The sequence below is a fragment of the Chroicocephalus ridibundus genome, chromosome 3 (assembly GCF_963924245.1).
Source record: "Chroicocephalus ridibundus chromosome 3, bChrRid1.1, whole genome shotgun sequence".
NCBI classification, from domain to species: Eukaryota; Metazoa; Chordata; class Aves; order Charadriiformes; family Laridae; genus Chroicocephalus; species Chroicocephalus ridibundus.
The window spans coordinates 38,375,347-38,402,708 of record NC_086286.1 but is presented as its reverse complement, the minus strand read 5'-3'; the positions used below and the strand labels follow the sequence as shown (position 1 = coordinate 38,402,708).

Genomic DNA, 27,362 nt, shown 5'->3' with positions numbered 1-27,362 from the left:
GGACAAGCTGCTATGAGATTTTTTTTTTAATTTTTGGAACACATCATGGAAATTAATAACACTGGCAAGCTGTAAGTTGTTCTGTATGATTCACTACACAATCACCATGTACACTTAAAAGCTATTCCTAGCCACTTGCGATTACCTGCAGAGCCTCTACCTTTTCACTTAAAAAAAGAACACATACATATGTGTGTGTGTATATGTATATATATACATTCATTTAAAATTACGTTCACAGGGAGAAAAACGGATGCTCTTATGTCCTTGAGAGTTCATGTTCCCCACTTCACTGCCAGGCCTGAGCACAAACAAAAGCAAGTGACTTAAGATCTTCATCTTGCAAAGCCAACCAGTGCCAAATTAGTTTTTTCCTTTATGTTCAAAGGTATTCAAGACAACACTTTACCTCAGTAAGTGTCTTGACCTTACTAATAGTGACCAGAGGGGAGGAATGGGGATGCCATTTATTGCACTTAGACAGAACTCCTAATGCTGAATGAGTAAAGTGCCTGGAAAGTTTTAGAGAATAATCTTTAAGCAGAAGTAACTATAAACATCTACCCTTTACAAAAGTGTATGCACATTTTTAATGCTTACCTTCATCTGTCCGGTTTATCTCGTGTTCAATGAGCCTTGAGCTACTCGGCCTAGAAGAAGGTGCAACGGATGGCTGTAATGAAGGGAGATCGTCAACATCTCTCAAGTTTGCAAGCATATCTTGCAGCTTTGACCTGTTGGGCCCTAACCAGAAAAAAAAACCAAAAAATTAAATGGTTTACGCATAGCTCACAATGGCACTAATTATATCAGATACACTACAGCAGCACATGCAACAATGGATCCTACCTTGCATTATAACGTTACCACAGAAAAACTAATGAGCACCTATTTTCAGCAGTAACTAATCAGCCAGCATGAAATGAATTTCTTGAAAAGAAAGTGACAGAAGCAACTGAGAATTGTGAACACACATTTTACCCCACATTTATAAACTCACACTGCTACTTGCATGGGATGCTGAAGAATGCCGCCAACTGAGTCACACTGATTATTAGAATATTTACTTTTCCAAAACAATAGCTGACATTTGTGAATATTTTAAAATTTGTGCATCAGGTACTTTGTGCAGCATATTCTTATGAAAGCATGATTATTTTAAATTTATTTGTGCAGTAGTGTAGTATCGTGAACTATATAATCCAAAAAGTTATACTTATATTAAAATATGAATGCAACTGGATTCACTGGCCTACTTCCTGAAGCTAGATATGGTGAAGACCCATGCCCTTCTTGACACTTACCTGTGCTTTGCTCCATCATTTTCCCACATCCCTGTTTTGACTGTTTTATATAGGATTGAGGCTGAAACATATCTTCGGTAGTTTTTCCTGTTGTAAGTTTAATTAAGAATGGGAAAATGTCTTACCCATAGTCCATTATGTTTTTTTCCTAGACCAGTAAATAATACAGCTATTTTTAAGCAGGTTTAACACAGAAGTGTACTCCAATATATGTATTCTCTCATAAAACCATTCTATGATTCTGTTCTCTTATTACTTCACAGGAGTGTTTACTACAGCCTTGCAAAATCGTAAGTTTACTAATGCAGTTGCAAACTCTACTTTGTCCACCCTAATCATAATGACAGATAATAAACTAAATTGTATTTAACTTGTCTGTCACAAAAATATTACTTGGTTCAGGAAAACAGTAAGTCGGATTTTGCAAGATTGTTTTACTATAGTATCCGATTTATAAAAACAATATTTTACTTAGTAGCAGTTCAGTGTCTAAATACCAATTATGGTGAGATTAAAGTCATAGAAACAAGCTTTGTACAATTTCATGTCAAGATATTTAGTCCCTTCTTTTTCCCCCGGACTTCCTTCCTCACATTCTTCTTCACTATGTGCAAACAGGCTGTGTTTCTTCCTGATTTTATTGCATTGATGCCCTTCCAGTGATGGTTTGTCCATGGAAAGATGCTTAATTTCTGTACTGCAGTAAACCATTTGGTCTCCCAAGATCAAACCAATCAAATCACTCCAAAAGGTACTGTAAATGTACTGAGCAGTAGTAACATTCATGAAGGAGCACTGGATGTCCAAGTGCTGCCTTACATCAGGAATTTTTCTCATAAATGTATAAAACATGTTCCAATAATATCTATGTCTATACTAACAATTAAATATTGTTTTATTATCAAAAATAAAAAGCACTCAAAAGCTGTTCAAGAATATAATTTCAACAGTTTGTTTAAATTTCTGCTAAGTTAACCCTAAAACTACTTATCCTGAACTAATAGCACATCTGTGTATTTTTAAAATAACAGACAAGTTACAAAACTCATTTGCACCAAAGTCGTATATTGGTATGTTCTCTCTATCTTAACTATAAAGAAATTTAGAATCAGAATCAATTTTGTGAAATGTGAACACTTTAGTTGTCCAGCTCAGCTTCTTGTCAGACTTGCAATTAATTTCCAGTAACTTAAATGATTCCAAAGACGACAAAAATATCACCTGAGAAATTTGAAGTACAGTAATGATTTACTTTTTTTAATAAAAAGAAAAAAAGGAGATTTAGTTTGTGCATTTGATTGCATAATGTCCGCAATATAACAACTGCTGAGCAGCAGCTTATCACATTTAGTATCAACAGAAAAAGAAAGAAAACAAGTCAGCCTCAGTGATGCGAGGATCTGACACCTGTCCCATCGTTACGCATGTCTATTTGGAAGTGAGAGTTTCCTTGGTATTCATAAGCATCTTCCCACAAAGGGAGAAATATCCCTCAAATTTCTTACTGGGCTACATGCAATATCATTAATTTACATCATTCACACATGAATTCTCAATATGGCTAGATGTTTGAAATATAGCTGTGAATATGGTGTTTCATTTTAAACACTTCATCTGAGTTTGAAAAGTTTTAAGGCTTACTTATGAAAAAACATTGATTTTTACAAAACAGATTTGTATTTCAAGAAATGTAACAAAAAGATAATACAGGGCTAGAAACTGTATTTCAGATACTGATCACAGTTTTTTGTTTGGATAAAAATATCCAACATTTTAAAAGGCTAGTCCCACAGGTATGAAAGTCAATAAATAAATCCTGTAATTTACAAATAAACTGATGGTCAGAGTTGCTTCCTATTTCGAGCCCTGCATAACAAATTGTGATGACAGCATGACTTTCATGTTGTGAATGTTAAGTATAAACAGGGGTAGAAATTAACCTGTTTTCTCCCTCTGTCATCTAACAGGGTACTCAAGACAGTTTCCGTTTTGGTTTGGTTTGGTTTTTAGTTTACATACCAGACTTTAACTCTCCCTGTGAAACTGCCATGTTTCCAGCTAATAAAGGGTTCTGAAGTCTTCTATATTAAAGTGTGAACTGTTAAACCAATGCCTTTTACAATTTAAATTTCTGAATAACAAAAGTATAATCTATGCTCAAAGCAAGAATTTTTAACGAATCCAACGTCTGGTTGGAAGAAGTTATATCTAATCCAACTATTTATCAGGTAACTCGATTGACTGTCATTAATTTCAACCCCTGAGAACTGGTGAAAAGGAAAGCAGTCAGGAGCAGCAAAGTAAAAGAGTAAGTAATTTTAGGAAAACATTGAAAGAGAGATAGAATTAAGGGTGTGAAAGATGTGGGATTTATGATTTTAAGGTGCAATGTTTTCCACTTACTCTTCACCCCCTTTTTCCCCTTGCGCTCCTTTTTGTATTGTTCCTTGAGTTTGGTTATTACTCCCTGGTCGACATTCCAAGCTTCAGGCATGAGACACTGGTCTTCCTTTTCTAAACAAAGTGAAACAAATGAAACATCCTTTTTCAATAATGTCACCAAGTGATCTCCACTGAAGGAGGTAACAGCTGCTGTCAATGGCATTTGTCTTTTATTTTGAACAGACAGAAATAGCACCAAGCTTGTGAAAGCTGTAAAACTGCTACTCACATTCCATTTTATTTGCTCAGAATTCTCTTAACAAAAAACTGAGATGAAATTTCACATGCCTAATTGCTATAACCAAGCACATAGCTGTTCATAAATGTAAGCAACGTTTACTTTATAATAAACCAGGACATATTTTTCAGCTTTTTGTTTCCTCCAGGGAAAAAACGATTATATCTAGAAGCAGCAGCTATGTAACTGGTCAACAGAACTTTACAACTTGTTGCGTCACTGCATTTCAAATTCTCGTTTCATTGTCTTTGTGTTGTCATTTACACAAAGCAGCAGCACATTTAAATCATTTTGGAACACAGTACACAGGTCACCAAGGTTTGAATAAAATCTTGAAGCACTAAAGCCATGAAATTTCACACAAAGGGGAAGGCCAGAGTTATTAGTCTTTGAAAAAATACACAAAATGTTTCAACAAGCCTAATAAAAAAAAAAATCCCCCCCCCTCCTTTTTTTCTTTTTTTCCCCTAAAACATCTCTCTCAAATTGCCTCCCCTGTGACACGATACAGATAAGTATTCTTCCAACAGTACGTATTTGGAGATTTTGAACAAAATGTGTTACGTGAGTTCAAATCTCCAAGTCATTTTTTCCATATATGGAAAGACTCTACTGAGGCAGCTTAGAAAAATAATTTGCGAGAAGAGGGAGGTGTTACAGCTTTTCCTCATATATATTTATTTTCATGACCATTACAGCTACAAAAATTTTTGAAATGCATTATCTTTTTGCTTTGTTTTCCTCATTAAAATCTCAACCTTATTATTTAAAAACTAATTCTTTTCAGACCAAGTTTGCTTTGTGCAACAATAAACTATTCTAGACCTTTTAAAATATGAACAATAATAAACTTATCCTCAGACTAATGTGCAGAAAGGGTATTAAATGTCTCTAGAAGAAGCACAACACTATCAATCACAATCTGAAGCAGTCACTACAATCAGACAGAAGATGGTTATTATGGGGACTGACTTGTTAGAAATTAACTATACTGAAAAAGACCTAGGGATCAACATAACAAATTGAACAGTAGTCAGCACCATACTCTTGCAGCAAAGGTGATCGACTGTATCCTGGGCTGTATTAACGAGAACATGGCCAGTAGCGTGAGGGAAGTGATTATTGCCCTGTTTGGCACTTGTGAGACCACACCGCGAGTACTGCATCCAGTATAATATTTCCTACACTGGGAAACCGTGTAACTATAATGCTAAGTACCTAGTATTGACATAGTATAGCAAGTCCAGGGGAGCCACTAAGGTGGTTAAGGCAGCTGGTACAGATGAGCTACAAGGAGGGGCTGAAAGTACTGTGTGTGTTCGGTGATGGCAAAAGAGGCATCTTAGTGCTGCCTACAACTACCTAAACAGGCAGGTGTGGAGAACACAGAGGCAGATTCTGCTCGGATTTGCATCACAGAAGGACAAAATACTTTCTACCACGAGGACAGTCAAATACCAGAATACTGCCCCTGAGAGTTTATGGGAACTCCTTTCTTGGAAGATATTCAAAACTTGACAGGAAGAAGGCCAGTGTAACCTGCTGTAAATGGACCAGAGCAGAAGGTTGGACTAGATGATTTCCTTTGAACCCTCCAGTCATGATTCTATACTCATGAGTGACAGATTAATTCAAGACCCAAAGTCTTGAGGCATTAGTGTTTTTGCAGCAGCTATGAAAACAGAGGCAGTAATAAGCTGAAGAGAGACTCTAAAAAAGGTGGTGCTAAGTCATGTCCTCTTAATACATGTGCCCAGTTAATTATCACTAATCACCAAAAATCGCATGAAAAACTCCAAAAAGGTATGAGAAAATCATGCTAGAGAGAAACAAGTATGTATTCTTTCTGGGACCGGGTTATAAGTTTTAATCATGCTTTTCCTTCCTGGCTAGACAAGATTTTTTGCTCTCCTCCAACAAAAAGTTTAGATGGATTTATATTAGATTGTATTGTTGCCAGAAAAATACTTAGCACATTAATTGTCTACAGACTGCCCTAGGATGCTGCCTGCATGTCCCACAGGTTCTGTTCAATTTCACAAGTGGATCCTGACCTACTACTGAGTAAATTCTTTATAGTTTAAAAATTACCTGAACACTTCTGAGGACCTTTCAAGCCAAATGGGTTCAGATTACTGTAACTGAGCAGCAATGCTCAGGATCAAAAATGAAGCAAGAACTTCCTCTGTTTGCTTCTATCCTCACTACACATCACTCTTCTATGCTACATTTAACAGTTTTACTTAAAACAAGTTAACACAAGTGATTCATAATGGCAGTTCATTGAAGAAGCTTATTCTTATATAAAGTTACCATAAAAGAGACAGGTTGTAAAACAAGTAATTGAAAAACACGAATGTCTACAACTCAAAAAGAACCCTTAATATTTCTAGAAATGAAACTACTACTTTCCACAATGATTTCTTTTTAATGTTAGACTTTTGCTCACTTGTACTCCGCTGTCATCAATGAAAGTAAAAATAACCCAGAAGCGTGAAGTTGAGAACAAAAACCTCCTGTTAGCATACTAACTTTTTGGTGACACAAGCAATAGCTAAACTTATCAGGCATAAATGGATAAAATTTCAATATTAAAGAGAAGTATCAGAACAATCTAATAAAAATATTTTTCATACAAAAGAGTAACATTCCTAAATTTGTTTGGTGAACAGAATACTGACTGCTGTATTTAAAGATACTGAGATGCATCCTCTTAAGTAGAAAGGCTACATCACACTGAACAATACTTTGGAGTCCAGCCATGAGCTGGACATGGCTCTAGTGAAATACACCAGCTCAGAGTGGTGAGCTCATGTGAGAGCCACAGCGACCATGGCTTATTTGTCTGTCAAGATTTCAGTTCCATTATAAAGCTCACTTATTTCCCATTCCATCTTCCCTCTGTGTCCACTTATGCCTAAGACTTTCCAGAGCAGTTCAAGGAGGAAACAACTCCCCATCAAGATATCTAACCAGTTCTCTTCCTTCTTCTCTTCCCTATGCAGTGGGTTTATGTGGAATAATTACATCAAGGTAAAGTGGATGCTGGCGCTCTGGTTTGCAGGACATGAACCTCAAAGGACAGAGAACAGTTTGTGAAGTGTCATTCTATGACTATGAGGCTTAAAGATATATTCTTCTGATATATTATGAAAGAAAACTTGAGCAACTGAATAGTTCATATCACCCAAATTGCTAACACACAATAAGAGTACAATTCAGTCTTTATGACTCAGATTACTCTCTGTATCAAAGTGGGAGAAGGCAAAGATGGCGAAATAACTTTCATGCTCATATTTATAAAATACAGCTTTATCAGAGCACTTCATTAGCATGGGTCACTGGAAAAACACATTGAAATTCCACTCACAAAAATTTGAATTCTATCTGCCTTATTATTAAAGAAATGGAAAAAAGACAATGACCAAAAGCATAAACCTTGAAGAATCCTTACATCAAAGCAGTATACAGAAAAATGAGAATATTATGTTAAGAGGGCCTCAGTCTGCCAATTATTTACTGCAGGAATACTCGAAAGGTGCTGTGATTGTGAGACAGATCTCAATCATCAATCACAATATATGCTAAGCGCAATGTTTTTTCTCCTGGTACAATCCATTACATTTCCTTACCCCAATCTGTCCCATCTCCTGAACTTCTCGATTCCCCATCACCTTCATCTGAGGTAACCAAAAAGTCAAACTCTTTCAAAGCTTCTTCTGTATCTCTGTCTTCACTGCTGTCAGATAGCACTCTTTTCCTTACAATCTGAAAGGTCAGGAAGGAGAGAAAAAAGCTGAATTAAGTTACATGCACACCTTCATACTGAGCAGTACTGCCTTGTCTTCTATGCAAAATCCTAACAGGAAGTTGCAGACGAAACATAAAAGCATACATTAATAAGCAAATCTGGAATAAGCAAATTTCTAAGTCAAAATGAAATCTGTCTCTAAATCTTTCTTCCTGTGTCCACCGATAATCAATCACTTGATAATGAATCTACACTGTTCTAGTCCACTACTAATTTTTTTAATACCAGGTAAGGTACAAACTTTTTCTTAATACAGATTTAAAAAAACCCCAACCAAATAAAAAAAACCGCCAACAACAAAAAAAAAAAAAAAAAACACAAAACCCACAAAGTTGTATAAAGGACTTCAGGAAAACCAAACTCATTCTGCTTCTCTAAAAATAGCCTTTTCAACTCTCACTTCTGAAATCACTCTACATGTGTACCAAAAGACAAGTCTAGAAAAAAACAAAACAAAAAACAAAACACAAACAACTGACAAGAGATAATTTGCTTAAATTTGGCAAAAATCATTCCACCCTGCATGCTTCCTCAGATATTACTGTTATTTAAACACAGTACTTCCATTTTAAACTGCATTTCCCCACCAAATTCAAAAGAAAATTTGGTAAAAAAGACTTACCAAATTTTGGGAAAAGAAAAAAAAAATACATGTTTTAATGAAGGATCTCATCATATGCTTTCTGCAGTAAATTTACTTCTCCCTCAATAATCAAAATGTACTATATGCTTTACAGTTATTTGACTAACAGGCAAGTTGATGCCATGATACATGAAACCTGTAGCACAAATTTTACTTCTACAGAAAAAAGAAAAATTACATTTATCACGATATTTTGACTTGGAACCTTGCTAAGGGTCAGTCTGAAAAGACTTCAATACATAAGCCAACATCCCACAGTTCATGAGAATGAATGACTGTTTCCTCTAAATACCATGAACTAATTTCAAAACCTGAAACAATTCTAAACTTCAAGTTTCATTCCTTTGGCACGATTACTGAACATACTGTATTACAGATGATTTTACAGAAGAGTGTCAGACATTTGTTCACAGCCCATGGATGACAGGAACAAGTTTACAAAGATCGTCTTTAAAAACTCTTTTAAAAACTGATGTTTTTTTAAAACTGATCATAGAAACAACATACCCACCCTAACACTCTTATCTGCTTCAATTGTTAGGAAACACAACTCATAGAATAAATATTAATTTTGAAAAGAGGAGGATAAAATAGAGTACTGATTGTATGTATCTATTTTATGTAATCATATGACCAAATGGTATAGCAAAGTATAGATCATTACGGATTTTCAGGCATTTGACTGAATAAATCAACAAAAAAAGGTTATTAACCACATGTTAGAGTTTTTCCAGTTATACTTTTTCTTCCTTCCACAACCTGTTTAAGGAGAAATGTGGTATTTCAGTTCTGTACCCTACAAGGATTAACTCCTACATGTCATTTTAAATATCGATAGATTTATATAAATATTCAAGAAACAGTGCATTTTGACATGCAACATTACAAACAAAACCTTCGAACTGAAAATTGTAAAAAAAAGGACATCTGCTACCGTAAAAATTGTATCCAATATATATCAAAAATACTAGGCAGTACAGAATAGTAGAAAGAATTTTTAAAAATTTTAATCTGTCACTGCAAACTTAAAGCAATAAAGATGGCAAAGCTTAACTTATATGCATGAACTCAGAAATGCATATATAATTCCTCTTATGCACACATGCTTGGACAGACCATCATAAAGATGCATTAACGATTTGCACGTGTACATACACAGTCATAAACTTTGCATATAGGCATCTCATTAATCTCACTTTTTCTGTTCTTCGTAACTTTTTCAATTATTTTTTCCACTCACTGTTGCGGTATCAATGATTGTTTTCTCTCGTCCTTCAATATCTTCTTCATCTTCTTCATCACTGAAATCTGCAGCTGCATTTTCAAGAAACTTGAAGGTCTCTAGCAGAGAGGCAGAGTCAGTCAATTCAGGTTTCCTAAACAACAACAACAACCGCCATCATGAGTCAAAAGAAATCATAACAAAGTCACTTTTGCAATTACCAGTCTGTTCTGTTTTATGATGGCCAACAACACATGAGACTAAAATAAGCCTAGAGGTATAAATGGACTACTACAGGTAAAAACGTTTGTGGACTAAAAACCTAAACATTTTCCTTAAACTATCTTATTAGAACCAACAATTTTTCTTCATCCAGCTGCAATTACCAGGACAAAGATTTCATTTTTTTTATTTTAAAAGCATTTTAAAGCAACATTAATCTGATATGTGCCCCAAAAGCAATATCAGTACTGATATACCACCATTGAAAGCCTCAGCAACAAGGACGTGAGTTACAGCTACTAAGTTGGTCTCCCACATTTACATCAGGGTACAGGAAAATTTTTGCTGCTATCTGATGTTCCTCACCTTCCTGGGAAACATCAAACTAGATCTATCATTCATTAACATGGTAAATTTGCCACTATAAAACAATATAATGGGAAAATATCGATGACTAAATAATGTTTATGTAGACGTTAACATTAAACAAATAAGGAAATGGATGAAGACTGGGTAAAATGACTGCACTGGCACAAATTCAGGCAGTGCCTCAGAACAGGAAGCATAAGGGCTGTCATATTAATAACTGAAGAGGAAGAATCCAAGAAGCAGGACTGTAACCATCATTAAAGCAATACTAAAATTAACAACAGGTACCTATGTGTTTCCTATGTAGAAAAGGCACTTCTTCATAAGCCCCTCAAAGATAAAGTGGTGAAAAAAAATTATTCTGTTTGAATTGTAACGATTACTTCCAGTAAAACCTTGTACATTCTTTATATGACTTTACAGCAGTAAAGACAAGCTTTATTGTTTTCTTACCTTAAATCAGTAGTCTGTTTTTCATAGTTCATCACTAAATGCATGACACCTTGATTTTCACAACCACTGAAACCATAGAAGCCTCTCTCTCTCTCTTTTCAGAATTGGAGCTCTAAATTGTCTTGTACTGTCACCCTGACTACCAGCAAGTGCCTTGCTAATGCTAAATGTTGCTTCTGCTATGACCCACTTCAGAAGGTTCAATCAACTGACAGGCCTATAGAGTCAGGCCTTTTAAACTCCCTGCAGTGTAAACACCTGATTATCCATCCATCACCCACTTATTCCAGTGTTTCTTCATAACACTTTTCGAAGGTTTATTACAGGAAACATCCAAGGGCAAGAACTCCGATGTGTAATAAGGCGTGATAAGCAGCACACTTCCTTCTTTATGCAGTCTCTGCTCAAGCAGTTCTATGCTTACATGAAAACAATTAGCAGGAGTGGCTTCTCTGTAGCCCCAATATGTCTGCATCTCATTAAGACAATTTGCTATGCTACCCTTTTTTCATTTACTCATCTTTATGACCCAAAAATACCAATAAAGATTTCACTTGCTATTAGAAATTCCACATACACAGCAGTGTACTGTACCATGATATACATGTTTTCATGGTCACTAGTTTTATTGAGAATATTCCTTCCACTTTCCCATATTTTATCTAAGAACAATCTCAAACATGCTTCCAATTTGCCTTCCTTCCTGCAGTGTTTTGACCCTCTTGTTTCTATGACAAACCTGACAGCACTTCGCAATATTTTTCTTTTTCCTTAAGTAATCACCACTTCAGCAGACTATAAGACCTCATGGATCCGTAGTAGTAACGTACATTTTCACAGAAATCCTACAGTACTGTTATTTTGCTGTTTCCAATACACAAATCTTTATAAGACAAAACTTGTAATGTGCTTCACTTGACTAACTTCTTGATTTTCAGCAAATTTTGTTTGTCCTGGTCAACTTTTAGTGGACTGAATCATCCAGCCACAATTGTATTTCTGTTTTTTCCTCTGTAATATGCCATGTAAAAATCTGCCATGTAAAACATCATGGCTTCTGTTCTGTATTAGCAACTATCAGACATGCTACAGTAAATAGCAGTGCCTGAACTAATATCAAACAGAATATAAAATTTTAATCAACAGAACTTGTTTTTAAGAGACAGGTATTCTTCTAAAAGTATTTGCAGTAATTCATACCTACATTTGGTTCTGCACTCATTTGATCTTAAATCAGGCTCCCTCACACTGAAGTTCAAAGTGACCACGAAGAGAAGGTTATATCTTTTTTTAAGTAACTGGTCTGAATTCAATTATCATATTAATTATTACATACTTTATTGGGCAGGATATATACATAATTGTATATCTCCATTTACACAGGGCAGTAAAAGGCATCTCATGCACTGGAAAACACAGTAGTTTATCATGTATTTCAAAACTCCTGCACAGTACAAAAATGTACAAAGTCAGCATAGTACCACAGAAGATTATTTGTGCTAAGGCACAAATTCCAAGAAAGAATTCATAAAAACAAAAAAAAAAAGAAAAAGAAGTGACAGAATATTTTAACTATTCAAAAGTTCTACAGGGAAAAGCAGCTTCAAGCTGACAGACAGATCGATTGGCTATATTGTACTCCAACACACTTCAGCAGTCAAATCAAAAGTAACTCAATAATTTATCTATTTTTCATTCTTTAGTAGAACATAAACATAATGTATTTTAGATACTACTGTCAGCATGAACACTTAGGAATACTGTAAAATACACTTAAGGAAATGTCTAGCCTCAGCTAATTTATGTTATGTACTTTGATGGCAGCTTGAAGCTTTCCATCTGTTTAGTTTGTTTCTCTTACGGGGTCATTCACAAAGCAACATAAAAAAGCAGAAATGGTAAAAATATATTCAGAGAAAGGGTAGTATAATTAATTACTTTAAAGTCCATTTTAGAAAAAGAAACACAATTCAACATTTCCAGGGCTTTTGCAGTCTACAATACTTTTCAAAAAAACTAATGGGTGAAGGCAATAGAATGGAGCTCCACAGGCTGGGACTGATGCATGAACGGTACAGTATTACAGGCATGAGTGGGGCAAGACTATGGCAAATTCAGGGCCTGTTGCAAATAAAAGGAGACCAAAAAAACCAACCAAAAAGGTCTCAAATAGGACAATTCCTCTTTACTGGACTGTCCTGAATCAAAACATATATAAGGAAGAACATAATTTTCAAAGTCCAAGAACCTAGGTGTTGCTTTTTCTTTCTTCCCCAGCCATACTGTCTAAAGAAAAACTGCTGGGGGAGAACAAGCCAGAAACTCCAGACAGCAGGAGCAGCTACAGAAGCTGCCGAAGCAGAGAGCATAGAGCAACCAGATTTTGGCAGGACTTCCTCAACAACGTGGTCCTCAGCTGCTTGTTCTGAATCTCTTTCCCACTGCTCCTTCCTCAATCATACTCTGCAACAGCACACTTCCATGGTTTTCTCCCCAGAACCTAACCTTGCCTTCTTTCTTTGAATGATTCATCCCAGCCGACTTACCATATCCTTACTGAACCTTAAAAAAAAAAAAAAAAAATAATCTTCTACCAGATACTGTTAACTCTGTGCCTGATATCTTCCTCTCCAGTAGCTTTATCCAATTAGAGAGGAAAGTCTTTGGGGCAGAGAGACTACCTGCTACTTGTGTCTGCACATGATTAAGTCCAACAGGACTAACTGCTTGTCACAATCATAACAAGTAGAGTAAGCAGCGCCAGAAAGTAAAGTACAGTTACATTAATGCTGCTGCGTTTTCAATCTTACTACTAATGGATAGGCAGCACGCAGATTTTGTGAATATTACTCTTGACACAGGGAACTTCTGATCCCCAAAGATAAGACACTTTTTCCTGTTTAAAATACAAAGTTCACGTTACAAATGGGCTGGGGACTGAAATACTTAACTTCCCTTAAAGTAACAGAAACCTGAAATCACATGAATATTTTTCTCCTCAGGAGAGGTTGCCAGAATTTTCTGCAGCTGTGACTGCCCTGAAAATCTCATACTGACTTGTATTTTATAGGCTGTTCTATAACTGAGGTTTGTCTTAACCCTGGGGCCCCTTTAAGACTAAAAATAATAATAATAATAATCTCTTCCCATGAAATCTAAGAAATATGATTTGTGGATATTCTACGTGTACTATTTAAAGCAACCGTGGCTCTCGCTGGGCCTCAGTGGGCCATACAGACAACTCTTAATTTTCTGCCCTACAGTCACATGGCTCAAGATAAGTATTTTGTGTAAAAATCCAGTCGTCCCTGACATGGAAATATTAGCAGCTTTACAAAATGTATAGTGTTCAATTGGCTCTCAACATTTAATATTCAGGATCTTAACATAAATTCTGCTTCTTACTGAGTGAAAAGTAGAAACCATAACCTACAGGAAAGGTGAAGTTGTTATGTGGAAACTAAAACAGCACATTGATGATACATTTCCTGCTCCCAACACGATCCAGAACATTTCATATTGCAAAGTCACGTTTAATTTAGACTAAAGCCACATAACAGACATGTATTTTCTTTGTAACCAACGCATTCAATATATCTATCATTACTTTCTCCTTTGTTGATAATAACTCTTGGGAGTCCGTGGTCATGTCCAGAGAGATTCTCATAAACTTCTCCCGTGAACTGCCCAACCACGAGGCCATTATTAACTGCCTCGGTCCTACTCACTGCCCCCAAAGGAAAAAGTAGAGGGGTTTTTTTGTTTGTTTGTTTTATCCAAGACATACACAAGTTATCTTAAATAAAACCAGATTTTATTGACAAATTCAGAAGCAGGAAGAAATACCACAGTAAAGTTAAATAAACACAAGTTCAGCTTAGGCTGAGAAATGTTTCTGGGGGCCTGTACAGGAAAAAGCCTGTTGTGACCCAGCATTCAAAGAGCTATTCTAGCATCCTCTTTCTTGAGCCATTTTTATTGGCTCAGTTTTCTCCTATCAAAACGTGCTACTGCAAGGTCATAAGTTTTATTAATTCCCCATAGCATTTAGTTATTGCATGTTTTAGCACAGTCTTTTCGGTGTGGCTAGTTGAGTTCTTTCGAAACTGGACACAATAAATAAATGCATGCAAATTCAAATATATCCCTTTCTATGAGGGCTGTATTTAAGAACAGTTTGTTAAATCTTCAATACTGCACAAAATCTGTCATAATGCAGCACAGAAAATATCAAACTAATAATTTATAAAACTAGGGAATACTTACAATCATCAAAATTTACACACGAAGAACATGGGGCAGGCTAGACAGTCTGCCACAACCTTTGAAACCTCTTATGAATTCACACCACACAACATAAGAACCAGTGCAATACATACTACAACTGGTAAGCAACACTTACAAAATGGTTTGGATGTAAATTGGAACCACGAAGGAATGCCATTTAGAAAGGAAAGGCCACTTCTCTTGTAAAATCTATAATCAGATAACTGTAATATGTCAAATAAACAAGACTTTAAAAGAATTAAAATAAAAAATATATTCAATGTTTGAAGAACTGAAGTAACTTTTCTAAGTTATTTCTCCGTTCACCTCCCCTCTCTTTGCTTCACTCTCTCCCACTGCCAACTTCTCTGTCTCTCCCCATTCCTTCTGTACCGTGTGTCTTATGCAACGTTTCCAAGAGGCTTCCCTCGAACCCTTAAGCCATAGATCTGTGCCAATTTAATGAAAAGAGTGGCCCATTGGTACTACTTTCTTCACCCAAACCCCCAATTTACCAATTTTTTTTTCTTGCTTCAATTCATCTGTGGAAAGTGTCCAGGTATCTTTGCAATGCCTGTTAGGTCACTGCAAGATAGCGGCAGGGACAAACAGGAAAAAGGTGAAAAAAAACCACCAGTAAAGGGATTAAGGCAAACAGATTTTGGAATTTTTTTCTTTTTGCAATTCAGTATTTTAGTTTTGTATGCTATCTTGGGAACCTTTTTCATGGGAGATATTACCTCAGGTTGTTAAATTCAGAGATATTTTCCCAAATAAACCATTTTATAAGCGAGTCAACACACAACATTCATCAGCCAATACGCAGCAGTTTCATTACATGGGTCAGTGTTAATAGGATTTAGAGATGCAAAAAGAGTTATTCGAGACCTTCTGGTATAGAAAGACGCTTGTTCACTAAAGGGTCAGTTGGAATGATTTGTTGTACATCAGAAAGATACGGTCTTCAAAATGTTTAATTTTAATCTTTGAAAAGATCTTTGGATTTGCTTTCAAGTGTTGAGGTTTGATGCCTTTTTTCTCATGTGGAATACAGGCAGTGGAAGCCACAAGCGGTTCAATAGAAAAAAAACAGGGGCAGTAGATCAGTTTCAGAGAGAGACTGATATATCGTTCAGGATCATTTTTCTTTAAGAAGTGTCTATTTAGATATAGTTGTAATGATCAAAACCTTAACAAGAATTCAGATCATTTATCTATATTGTTTTTATCTATACACATATCCATATATATGAGTATATACATACATGTGCTTGGTATACCCTCATTCCTTTCCAGTTCTACTCCTTTATTATATTTGCTTCCACTCATGTCAAACAGTAGTCAAACATACATCTTCAAGAAGGTAAACTAATTTGACTGTTTAGGTTTCAGTCAATAAGATAAAGCTATTAAATGAGGTAACAAGTAAACCAAAGATACTTAAATACTCTCATGTTTTCAAGGCTACAAGTGACATTTGCAGACAGCTTTCATTTCTGTTTCAGTTTGTTGGGGGAAAAGCACCCATTCCTCTCACTGCAGGTGTTAAGAATGTCAACGATTATTATAAAGTTATTATTTTAGTATCTATTTTTGAGTCCAGTCATGCCAAGTGGTACTTATCTTTTGTAATGCAAGTGAGCTGATATGAAGAAACTGAAAACAGATTCCCTTTTAAATTCCATGAAAAAAGTGGAAACAGGTCTATATCTATCTCAGGTTATCATATTAACATTTCATTTATGGAATCAAAATCTTCCAGGGTGCATTCAAAATCCACATGATGTCTTGAGTGCTAAAGTTTTCAAGAGGATCTGTACATTAGCAAATAAATAGGCAATGTAAGAATACAAGTTTGGCCACAGATGTAGCAGCTAGTAATAGATAACAGACAAACTATTTAATGTAACAGCAAGAAAAGAAACTGATTTGGCTTTAAGAGACTTTCAGACAACAGTAGTTTGTTCATCACTGTACCAAAAGAAGAAAAAACCAAATATATGTGGGGAGTTCTCTGATGTAGCTGCAACTCTTTAAGATATAAAAAAACATAAGCAGAGGGGTATAAGGGACAAGATGACAATTTTCTAAAATAACTGGAGCCTAAGAGAATACAACTTACGTATTGTCTGCTCCAAATAAATATTATTGTCTTAAGTATTTGCACTACAGTCACTACTGCAGGCTTCTACATACCAAAGTAAACAGCATCAACTTCACAATAATCACCCCAAACATTCTCACCAGCCTTTCCCATAAAAAGGCTTGACTTACTGTTGATATTACTGCACTGAGTGTCCAAACCCTGGCTGTTGAAGTAGGTATAACCGGTGTAAAAGACAACAAGGTACAACTGGTATAACAGACAAATTCTGGTATAACAGACAACTCATTAAAATTTGTAAAAGATGTACTGAGGTGAGCTGAGGAGGAATATCCTCCCTACCCACCACATCCCTGGGGTCAGAGCAAAAATGCCAGGGCAACAATGAAGGAGGCTGAGTAGCAGCAACAATCACTACACACAGATTCACGGGCTCAGAGAAAAAACATGCTAACAATCAGACTGCGCTGACAAGTACTGAAATTTCTTTGTTTTGTTATCCAACACTTTGATTTCACCGAGGAAGTATTGGTTGATTACCAATAAACAACAGTCAAAACATAAAGGAAGTTTTGTTTCCCATTTCCATTACACCCTCTCTCCTCCCTAAGAGGTAACCATATGGCAGCGTAAAAGCAAATACCATTTTTTACTTTCCTTGGGATTTATCACATGAGTGTTCAGTTGTACAGAAAGCAGTTTAGCTAATCTGTTTTTTCTGCATTTTACATTGCTATATGGAGAAACCTTTAAGGAAATTTAAAGCTAATATGCCTTCCATTTTCCTGTTCCTGAAATGCATCATTGTGTCCATTTTCCTTTTGTTTTTCACTGTGTCATTTTACCCTCTGTTGTACGTTATTCTTCATCATTCACCCTCGTTCTTTCCAAACTCCTATTGATTTGTCTTCATTGTTTCTCATCCACAAGCTTTCTCTTTCTTCAATCCCCCTGCCCTGCTTCTCACATTCTTTCTTCCATGTAAATATTTTTATAAAAATCAGACTTAAAATCTGCAGTCTCAGCTGGATCCACAATATTATGCAGTTCTTCCAAAATCAAACAAATCAAGTGTTCTATGAGCTGTGTTTTCTCACTTTAACAGAGATATTCCTTGTTAGATGAGATTCATTTCCATGCATTACATTTTGTCCAGCACTCTGCTCTTCAAATATAACTACAACATCTTCAGGTTGACCACTAGCCTCAGACATGTTAGCAGATATGTGATATTTATGTTCATTAAATGTTTTGAACTACAAAATTTCCCAAACTGCATTGGTTTAAGCAGTTCACAGGCTTCTGTGGTGACAGCAAAGCTTTCTCCTACAAAGAGTCTCACTGTATCCATACAGACAGAGAGCATCTTCATCTGCATTTTAGTTTGCAACTGTCTCTATGTCCGGTGGTCCTGGCAAACACACACCCATGTCCTTAATCTTCCTGGGATTGCAGCAATTTTTTGGTCGATTTCTTGTTCTTCCGGTCTCTCACTGTAAGTTTCCTCCACTACTACTACCAAACTGCAGGCGCTTCTTCATTGCGCTCCTTCCAACCGTACAAGCTTGCTGTGGCCCTGATTCTCTTCTCACTTTACACACACGCTAGGAAGAACAAGAGGCTGCTAAAAGAACTGCCAACCTTCTCACCCTCCTGGTAAGCTGCCTAGCACTGGTGAAGTTGCTTCAGAAAGCGCCCCTACCTCAACACTGAGACAGAATTAAGCTAGTTGAGCCACCTAGACTTTTCCCAGTCCTGCCAAACAGGTAGAAAAACATTGAATTAAGTTTCCAAACGTTCAGCAAGAATTCCAATGGGGATCAGGAGCAAGTTCCATGTGCCTTAAATCTTCATTACCTATTCAATACTAATAGTCTTCGAAAAGAAGCTATTCTATACATACAATGCTGACAATAGATGAGGCAGGGAACAGGTAAGTATGAGCTAAATCAAGAACCACATCTCATTTCTGACTTCCATCTGCCATAAAGCTGCACTTTGAAATCTCAGAGGCAAGCGATGATGCAGTTGGGAGGAGGTGAACAGTGCCTCATGCCACAGAAACAGTGAGGTGTAACATTTTACAGTATCTAGTAGCACAAGATGAAAATGCTGTTAAATAACAGGCAGTCTCTGCCAGGAAGAAAGCCACAGAATGCCTCCTGCACGGAAAATTGAAAGAGATGGTATGAAAGAGAACTTGAAACACCCAGAAGAATCACAGCATTGCAAGCTAGCCCTGTACTCACATTGACTAAGGAATTTTAGTAAAATCCCAACTTTTGCCTCTCAGTGAGGGAGATCTCAGCTGACATCCACAAACTCAAAAATCGCCCATGAAGACTGGCGTGACTATGTTGAACAAGATCCCTGGAAAATTCTTTCACTGTAAAACCCTGGAGTCACCTCTCGCGCACCATGTATCATAACACCTCCCCTAAGCCTTTTAATACAGTCTGCCATCTTATCCATCACAAGTGAGACAAAAACAGTTTCTCAAAGTGTGCGGCCTGACCAGCCTTGCAGCTGACAAGCTCACAGAGACACAATGGAAGGGAACACATTTTTCTCCATCAGTGAATATCCTCAGCCACAGGGTAGACTACAAAGTGTTAAACCTAGTAACAGATCTACCCAGAAGGCAAGTAGATAGGAAAGAAATGTAAATGTATCCGAAACTGCTATATCAAAACCCACTGTCCAACCATTTCATCCCTCAAATCAACTACCTTAAGTCCATCTGTTTCAAAACTGAAGTAAACACATTTAAATGAATTTTAAAGTGTAAGAAGAGAAGCTTTATTTACTCACTTTCCCTGAGAAGAAGTGATTCCCTTCACCAGAAATTGAACTAAAATTGTTATTGTAATCTATCAAGCATTCCTTGTTCTTCAAAAACAAAGCTGCTGTACATAAATGGCATGGATTGTCCACTATGTAGCAGCACAATATATTTTAGTAGCTTGCGGGTTTTCTCATACATTCAAATTTTCCACCTCACATCATTAAATTTAATTACATAACAATGAACCTCTGCCCTTATGTAACTTGTTGGCCTGAAGTTGCTGCAGCTATCTGCTGGGTATAATGAAATTTTACAAATACTTTTTAACAGACAGAATGTGTCGTATAACAGCATTAGACCTTAGAAAATAAAAGGTCTTGAATTTTGCCACATCAGTATAAAAAAGGAAAAAAGATGGAGAATCATTGAGGAAAGCTGTGCTCACTGATACAGCATGAACTACTGGGGACAGCTACCTCACATACTGTTCAGACAAACAATTCTGCATAATTTTCATTATTTTTCAAGTTTTGCAACTACAATATCTTAAACAAGAACAAGCATTGTTTTCCTGAAGCCCTTACAGTTAAGCTTCAAATTGAATTTTTTTTTTTTTTTTAAACTCTGCATGGAAAACAGAAGAAAATGGAAAAAAGCCTCCTATGTTTTCAACATTACTTAAAAGGAAAAGCAAGCACTACAAGTTTTTACTCTCCTTGACTGACTTTTCATAGTATTAGAAATACTGAAAGACAGAAACGAATACCTTACATCGCAGTCACATTTACATATATCTATCCATTAGTGGAAAATCAAAAAACTTACAGGAATCAGAATGTAACAAGTGACTCTGTTTTTCAGATCCAGTCAAAAAAATCCTGTACCTCATATAGGTTATCATGTCATAGTCAGCACAGACCAGAAAAGCAAAGCCCATAATCAATACAGTAAAGTTTCCAGCAATACAAACAAACCGTTAACTTGAAACAATGCTGACCTCTAACCACTTAGCAATCGTATCCCAAAGAGGCTTGATTTGACTTTGTGCTGGCATCCAATTGAAAAAAAAAACATATGGTGCTTTTAAGCTGTGAATCTTAAGAGTTATTTCCGTACTTATTGCTTACTGTAATAAAATTAGTTAAAATTGCTCTAATCTCCAACTAGGGAAAAAGTCCTGAAATATTCTCAGTAAATGAAAATTTGTTCTATACCATTAAGGGCATTTATGCAGAAAGTTAATATTGTCATCCTGATGCTTACCCAATCATTGCGTTTTCTTTAATCTGACCCTCTGTGCCATTTACCATTGGCTCTTGATTTCTGTTTTCCTTCTCTGAAGCATCGCTTGAGAGGCCCAATAAAGCTCGTACTCGCTTTGACTTCACATCCAATATCGTGTCGGTGTAGCCCACTTCTTGTAGATACCTGTAGGAACCGAACTCATGCTAATCTTCCATGCACATCTCACTTAATTCAAAACAGTTAAATGAAAACTTCTCCCTAAACCCATCTGCAACCCCTTAGCTTAGCAAAGTATGGTACTGTGCTAATGAAACATGCTTATAAATCATCCTGTACCAGCTGCAGAGGGATCGCCTCTTGCAGTACCAGCCTCTACAGTCACTGAGGGGAAAAAAAAAAAAAAAAAAAAAATAATCAAAGAGCCTAGCAGTCAGAGGTTTTACAATACGTTATTCATTCATTTACTAAAATGGATGGAAAAGCACTTTCTGTTAAAATATTTACAACTGGCTTATAAAAATCACCATAGTTGCATGTACAACACGGCCATTTTATTATTCAACACATGGAAACTACACATGAAGCCTTACAAGAAGTATCAGATATGTTCCTTATGTAAGCATTATTAGAAGCCTAGAAAACAGGAGGAGTAAAAACAAATTCTGTAGCTACTAGCAAGAGCTGTTATTTGTAATGCACTACATTTGATAAAATCTTTGTCTTGCCTTTTCCTTATTCTGCAATGGGTCTGCAAAATACAAATTTGTCTTGCATATGATGACTAGGCAGCAAGAATCCTGGACTAGCTTGTATGAAAGCCTCAAAGTCTAAAGTTGGCTCTTTCTTCAATATGCCATATTGCCTTTGGGGGAAACAGGGGGGAAATAATGATTTAAAAAAAAAAAAAAAAGGCAAAATTGGACTCTCTCCTTTTCTCTAGAATACAAAGTTAATAGCACCGTCTTCTCAGGAGCACTGGATTGATTAAACGGTCAATATTCTAGAGGACTCTAAAGAGGGGAAATGCTCTTTTACAAGAACATCTGTTACAAATCAAGGACACGCACTCTTCCGGCAAGAGCATTCTCCTCCAATTATTTAACATAACCACATCAGGAGAGAAGTGCTGATTGTTAGCTATATAAAAATGAAACAAGTCACCTGTACAAAACAGAGTCCATCAGTAATATGCACTCTGTATTCAGCACTGTGTCACCTACTTACGAACTGCACTGAGGAGGAATGACTGGTCTTCAAAATCACTGATGCAAGTCAAGACTTTATTTTTGCATGTATTCAACACACATGCAAAGATTTGAGCTTTTGCAAAAGAGAGGCATGTACAAGTCATCCAACAGATAAATTTAAATTTTGTATAATTCCCTGGGAAAAGGTCCTTTAACATAAGCTCCAGAATGTCCTTACTGTCTCTCTCCCCCCTCATTTAATCCTCTGTAACAAACCAAAAAAAACTAGAAGGCAAAAGTTTTGCTAGCTGACTAGAAGACCTTAGAATCTAACTATCAGCATACAGGATTATGTAAATGCACGAAAAAACAGATAGAGACAATCTGATGAGAGGTCTTTAAAAGACCTCTTCAGTTTAAATCAAGGCAAAAAACCCACACAAAAGTGTGACCAAATATCTTGGAAATCTTGGAAATTAACTCATTATGACCACAATTCAAAAACTAATTTAGATTAACAGACATTCTAGTCTAACCTTCTGGATATTAGTCTTTTCTGCACCTCGAGCAGGCCAAAATAAGTCATCCCTCTCCAACACCAGTTATTTTTATTTTACATAGCTCTTAACAGAATTACTTGTGTGTTGTTTTTTAATTGCAAAAAGAATTGCAAAGCGTCATGACCCACTGTTTTCCCAGGCAGATTGTTTTATTATACTCGGTGAAAGAAAAGCAAAGGAGATGCAGTGTTTGTGACTTGACAAGGCTTCTCATCTGAAATACTAACATTTTTCAGAAACCTAGGAAAAGTACGCCAGAAGTTGAATGAACTTCATCACACACACTAACTTTTTTTGAAAGAAAATCTAACACAAAAAAATCAAATACCACTACCACCACATTTCATTACCAGATTCTCTCCCTTGCATTCATTATTAGAGTTCTTTTTTCAACACTTACTGTCTTAGCAGCTGTCGTCCTTGTTTCCATATTAGCTGACTGTTCTGTTGTGGCTGAATCTCTGTCTCATTCCCTTCATCTGGAAAAGATTATTTCATTACAACCTTTTTTTTTTTTCCTTTTTCTTAAAATGATTAGGAATGGTTTAATAACAAAATAAAAGATTCAAAGTGCCAATAATCAACCAAGAGTGAAAAAAATGCACATAGCACATAACTGAAGTACTACATACACATAAAGATTGTCAGGTACATCCTACTGTATGAGAACAAGATCCACTAGTCATCAGTGCCTTCCCTTTTGTTCTCGCATTCAAAAGCCCCATCTTATTCCTTTTTCTTTAAGGGAACATAAACAATCTGGAGTACCATTTTTGCACTAATCTTCCAATATAACTGCTACTCATAATTTAAGTTTGAATACAAACATCTTAAACTGCTAACAATATCAAATGCAACTGCAGCATGTCTATTTACAATTTACTGTCTCACCAATTTCCTTAATATCTGACTGTTCAACATAAACCTAATAGACCTACTCATATCAACTTTAAATTCATCCCTATTTGTATTAGTTCAGTGAAAGGAAAAAAAAAAAAAAAGAATACAACAGGGGTTGTTTGTTTATTTTTCAACCTGAAAAGCTGTTGAAAAACTTTCACCACATTTTCCGCAACCATAAGTTTGTATCCGAACGGTACTGCTCCAGGAAAATCCACAAAAAAATATGTGGCTGTTCTGGTGAGAAACCTATCTGAACGCTGGCAACCAACAGTTACACATTTATTCCATATATAGCTTCATACTACATGATGGTGGGATTTTTTTTTCGCCTCCTTCAGGAGATACACAAGGATATGCTTCCCAACATAAAAGATCTTGGTTTAGTATCTATGAAAGCGTGTACAACACTTGAAACCCTTGTGGCCCAAACACTAAAGCATTAACAATCTTCTTGTGTAAACAAAAATTAAGAACCAGAAAAACCTGGGGTATAATCCTATGAGTAACTTGATATGCAATGTGGGAAAGCTATTGTCCTTACCAGGAAGTCATTTACTTTTAAACAACTGAATTAACACTGCGCACAAAAAACACACCACCCACCCAAAGAAGCTATCAAAGACTAATCAGAATTCACATGCAAGGACAGCCATATGAATTTTATCCATCACAAATTCACAAATCCACTTAATAGCAACTGTAGGAAATAATCAATTGCACAATGATTTTTCTGATGACAACTGAACACAGCTGGATGCAACACACAACTACCAAAGCTCAATTTGTGAGAATTAAAACGTGACTGAGGTAAATCTGCCTGAAAATTAAAAAAAAAAAAAAAAGCAAAACCCCTTCTGAAGGCACTATTAAGTACCTCTACAGACAAGAATTCTTTTTTGCTTAGTCTCCTCAAAACTGATGACCACTAGCAATAACAGCTGTTTACAGATGAGAATGAAAGGACTTGCATTATGAGCAAATAATAGCAGAAGATATCACAAGCAGTAAAAAAACCAAACAAACAATAAAAAAAAGGCATCCCTTTATCAGGAGACTGAACTCTTTCTGCTAAATTGTAATACTGACTCCCCAAAAGATCATAAAGAAAACAAAAAACAAGGACCCATTTGGAACAACTACTAGAAACCCACACTTTTTCATGACTGGGCAGGAAAAACAGGGGCCGGTGGTGAGGGGTGAGGAAAGACATGGACATACAAGTAAGTATCTATCAAAGACAATTTCAAAGGAGCATGATCACAAAGTTTCTATTTTAAATGTGCATCTTTCGTCAGTCCAGATTTAATGTAGAACAAAAGTGTACATTTCTGACAGCTACGTACATAGAATGCAATGGGATAAATCAGGATAATGAAGTTTTAACCAAGGTAATTCCACTACTGTTCACTTTGCAGAAGTAACACGCTGGCTACGGCTCTACTGGCCAAGCCAGGCCTTGCACTACATTCCTCAGCTGGAAACCGGAGGAACACGCTATAGCTGCATCCTGAGAAATTACAAAACTCAAGGATGTCTAGGATCTTGGTATGATCAGGACAAAGTTTTCTAGTGGTCCAGATACAGATTGGGGTCTTCCACTTAGTTACACCAAATTAAACTATTCCTTTAGTTAAGGAAATAACCTCGATAATAATGTGAAATAAAGTTCCCCAAGAATTCACTATATCTTGGACAAGAAAAGACTGGTGTAAAGTTTCATCTGTTGGCCTGGGGTTGGATTTTTTTGTTTGCTTGGGGTTTTTTAATGACCTTCTGAATCCAATGAGATAAGAATTAACCATGACAGTAAACGAGACCATCCCTTCCATAAACCAAGTGACAGAGCTAAGGTCTGCAGACTTGCTATATTCTTCCTCTATGTACAGATGTTTCTAGTTTCGTTGCAGTAGTAGGAGCATCAGGGGACTGAGATACAAAAATCACCACCTATTAGTTCTCCTTTCAAGGGCTTAAGCTATAATCAGATCTCTGTACACTTTTTTTTTCCCCCCAAGGAAAGATAGGGAGATAGAAAGATGGATGAAAGTAATTTAAATTCTTAATTCTTCAAGTTCAGTGCTTAAAAATATTTGAGTGAAGGAGAAGATGCAATGTCTAGAAAAACAAATCAACTTTCCAGAGACCATGGTGAAAAACTGTCCTCTTGCAGCATAGCACTGAAGTTATTTGTATGCATTTCCAACAATCTTTAGAACTTTGTAAAAAAATTCCCCACTCTCAAACTCTCACTTATGTATAACATGCACTTTCATTATTTTCTTCCTGGAGTACCACTGAGGTAATTGAACAAAAAAAATACGTACTATACATTCAATGTCCTTTGACATTAACTTTTTATTCAGAAGAATTACTGAAAGATAAAAGGATTCTATAGCTATAAATCTCCCTGTTCCAAAACATTCATACACATTACTAAGGAAGAGAGTAATTATTTTCTCCAGGAGCAGTTTGTTCATTTGTGTTTTTTTAAAATCTAAACTCATTTGATTTATTAATAGACTCTTTCAGAGCATTAGCATATATTTTTACTTTTATAAGAGTAAAAAACAGTCTTTATTAATTAGCTCTATTCCCACTGCTTCCATTAAGTGGCTTATTTTATCGGCACTATCATGTCAGCATTTGCACAAACCACAGTGAAGCTTTTATGCCAGTAATGAACTCGTTCTTAATAAATTCTTACCAGAATCATAGTTTGGTGGCTTCATATCTCCCTGATTCAATTCTGTGCCATATTTTAATTTGTGATATTTAGCCCTGAAAGAAAAGGGAAAAAAAAAGAAAAAAGCTATTAGCACATTTAGAGGGTCTCTCTAAACACATAAATGTCACCTGTCTTCACTTGAAAAAACCACTCCTTTCTTCTAGGCTAGGAACAAAACAAAGAAATTATTTAAGCAAGACTTCAGATATGTAATTTTGCTTAATTATTTTTCACAAGCTTGACAAGTAATTGCAAAGTGAATACTGATGAAACACAGGGATCAGAATACTGAAAATTTTACAAAATGTTCTTGCTACTGAAAAGGTTCCTTCCCTGTGGACATGGGCTACTCTGTTTCCCTCCCCGCACCCTCTTCTTTTTTTTTAAGCCATCACTATGAAACATTTTTACTATCCATGTCAATTCAGTGCCCTCTACTTCATATTTCATATTGTCACCTCAATTAAGCAAACCTTAGTTTTATTCTTCAAAATGCTGTGCTTTCCAACAGCAGCAGACCTTCAGTTAGAATTATTCTAAATGAGTTTTAGCACTGACAACAGCACATCTACACCAGTTCATTTTAAAGCTTCTAGATCTGCCACTCAACCAAGTTCAGAAATGGAGACTTCTCTTCCAAAAATACTAGCCAACAGAAGGTCTACTGTAATAAACCCCACCAAGCACGAGCAGCTAGAAGAGTAGCTACTCGTAGCTAAAAGAAAAAGGGAAATGCTTTTTAATTTGAAAGCTTCATCCAACAGAGTCAGCGTCTATAGTCTTTTAAACACACAAAATAATGCCACTGTAGTACAGCATTACAAATGTACATAAAAGCTTTAAAGATTCATTAATCTTTTAAAACAGTAAGAGTGAAACTGAG

General features: G+C 36.1%; 1 protein-coding gene across 5 annotated transcripts in view; it reads right to left on the bottom strand.

Annotated features, from left to right (window-relative positions):
• STRN (striatin) overlaps window positions 1-27,362 on the bottom strand; it is a 66,436-nt gene that overhangs the window by 18,690 nt on the left and 20,384 nt on the right. For 3 of the 5 annotated variants that reach the window (XR_010070287.1, XM_063328840.1, XM_063328839.1), the window contains exons 3-10: window positions 26,459-26,532; window positions 23,252-23,330; window positions 21,123-21,287; window positions 9,679-9,814; window positions 7,617-7,752; window positions 3,708-3,818; window positions 1,305-1,391; window positions 601-744 (exon numbers count right to left, since the gene is read on the bottom strand). Coding sequence is in view for 4 of the 5 variants with exons in the window: in XM_063328840.1 (XP_063184910.1) it covers window positions 601-744; window positions 1,305-1,391; window positions 3,708-3,818; window positions 7,617-7,752; window positions 9,679-9,814; window positions 21,123-21,287; window positions 23,252-23,330; window positions 26,459-26,532 (932 nt within the window). In the remaining variant the exon portion in view is untranslated. The remainder of the gene's footprint in view (window positions 1-600; window positions 745-1,304; window positions 1,392-3,707; window positions 3,819-7,616; window positions 7,753-9,678; window positions 9,815-21,122; window positions 21,288-23,251; window positions 23,331-26,458; window positions 26,533-27,362) is intronic. The other 2 variants (XM_063328841.1, XM_063328843.1) reach the window with 2 other exon arrangements.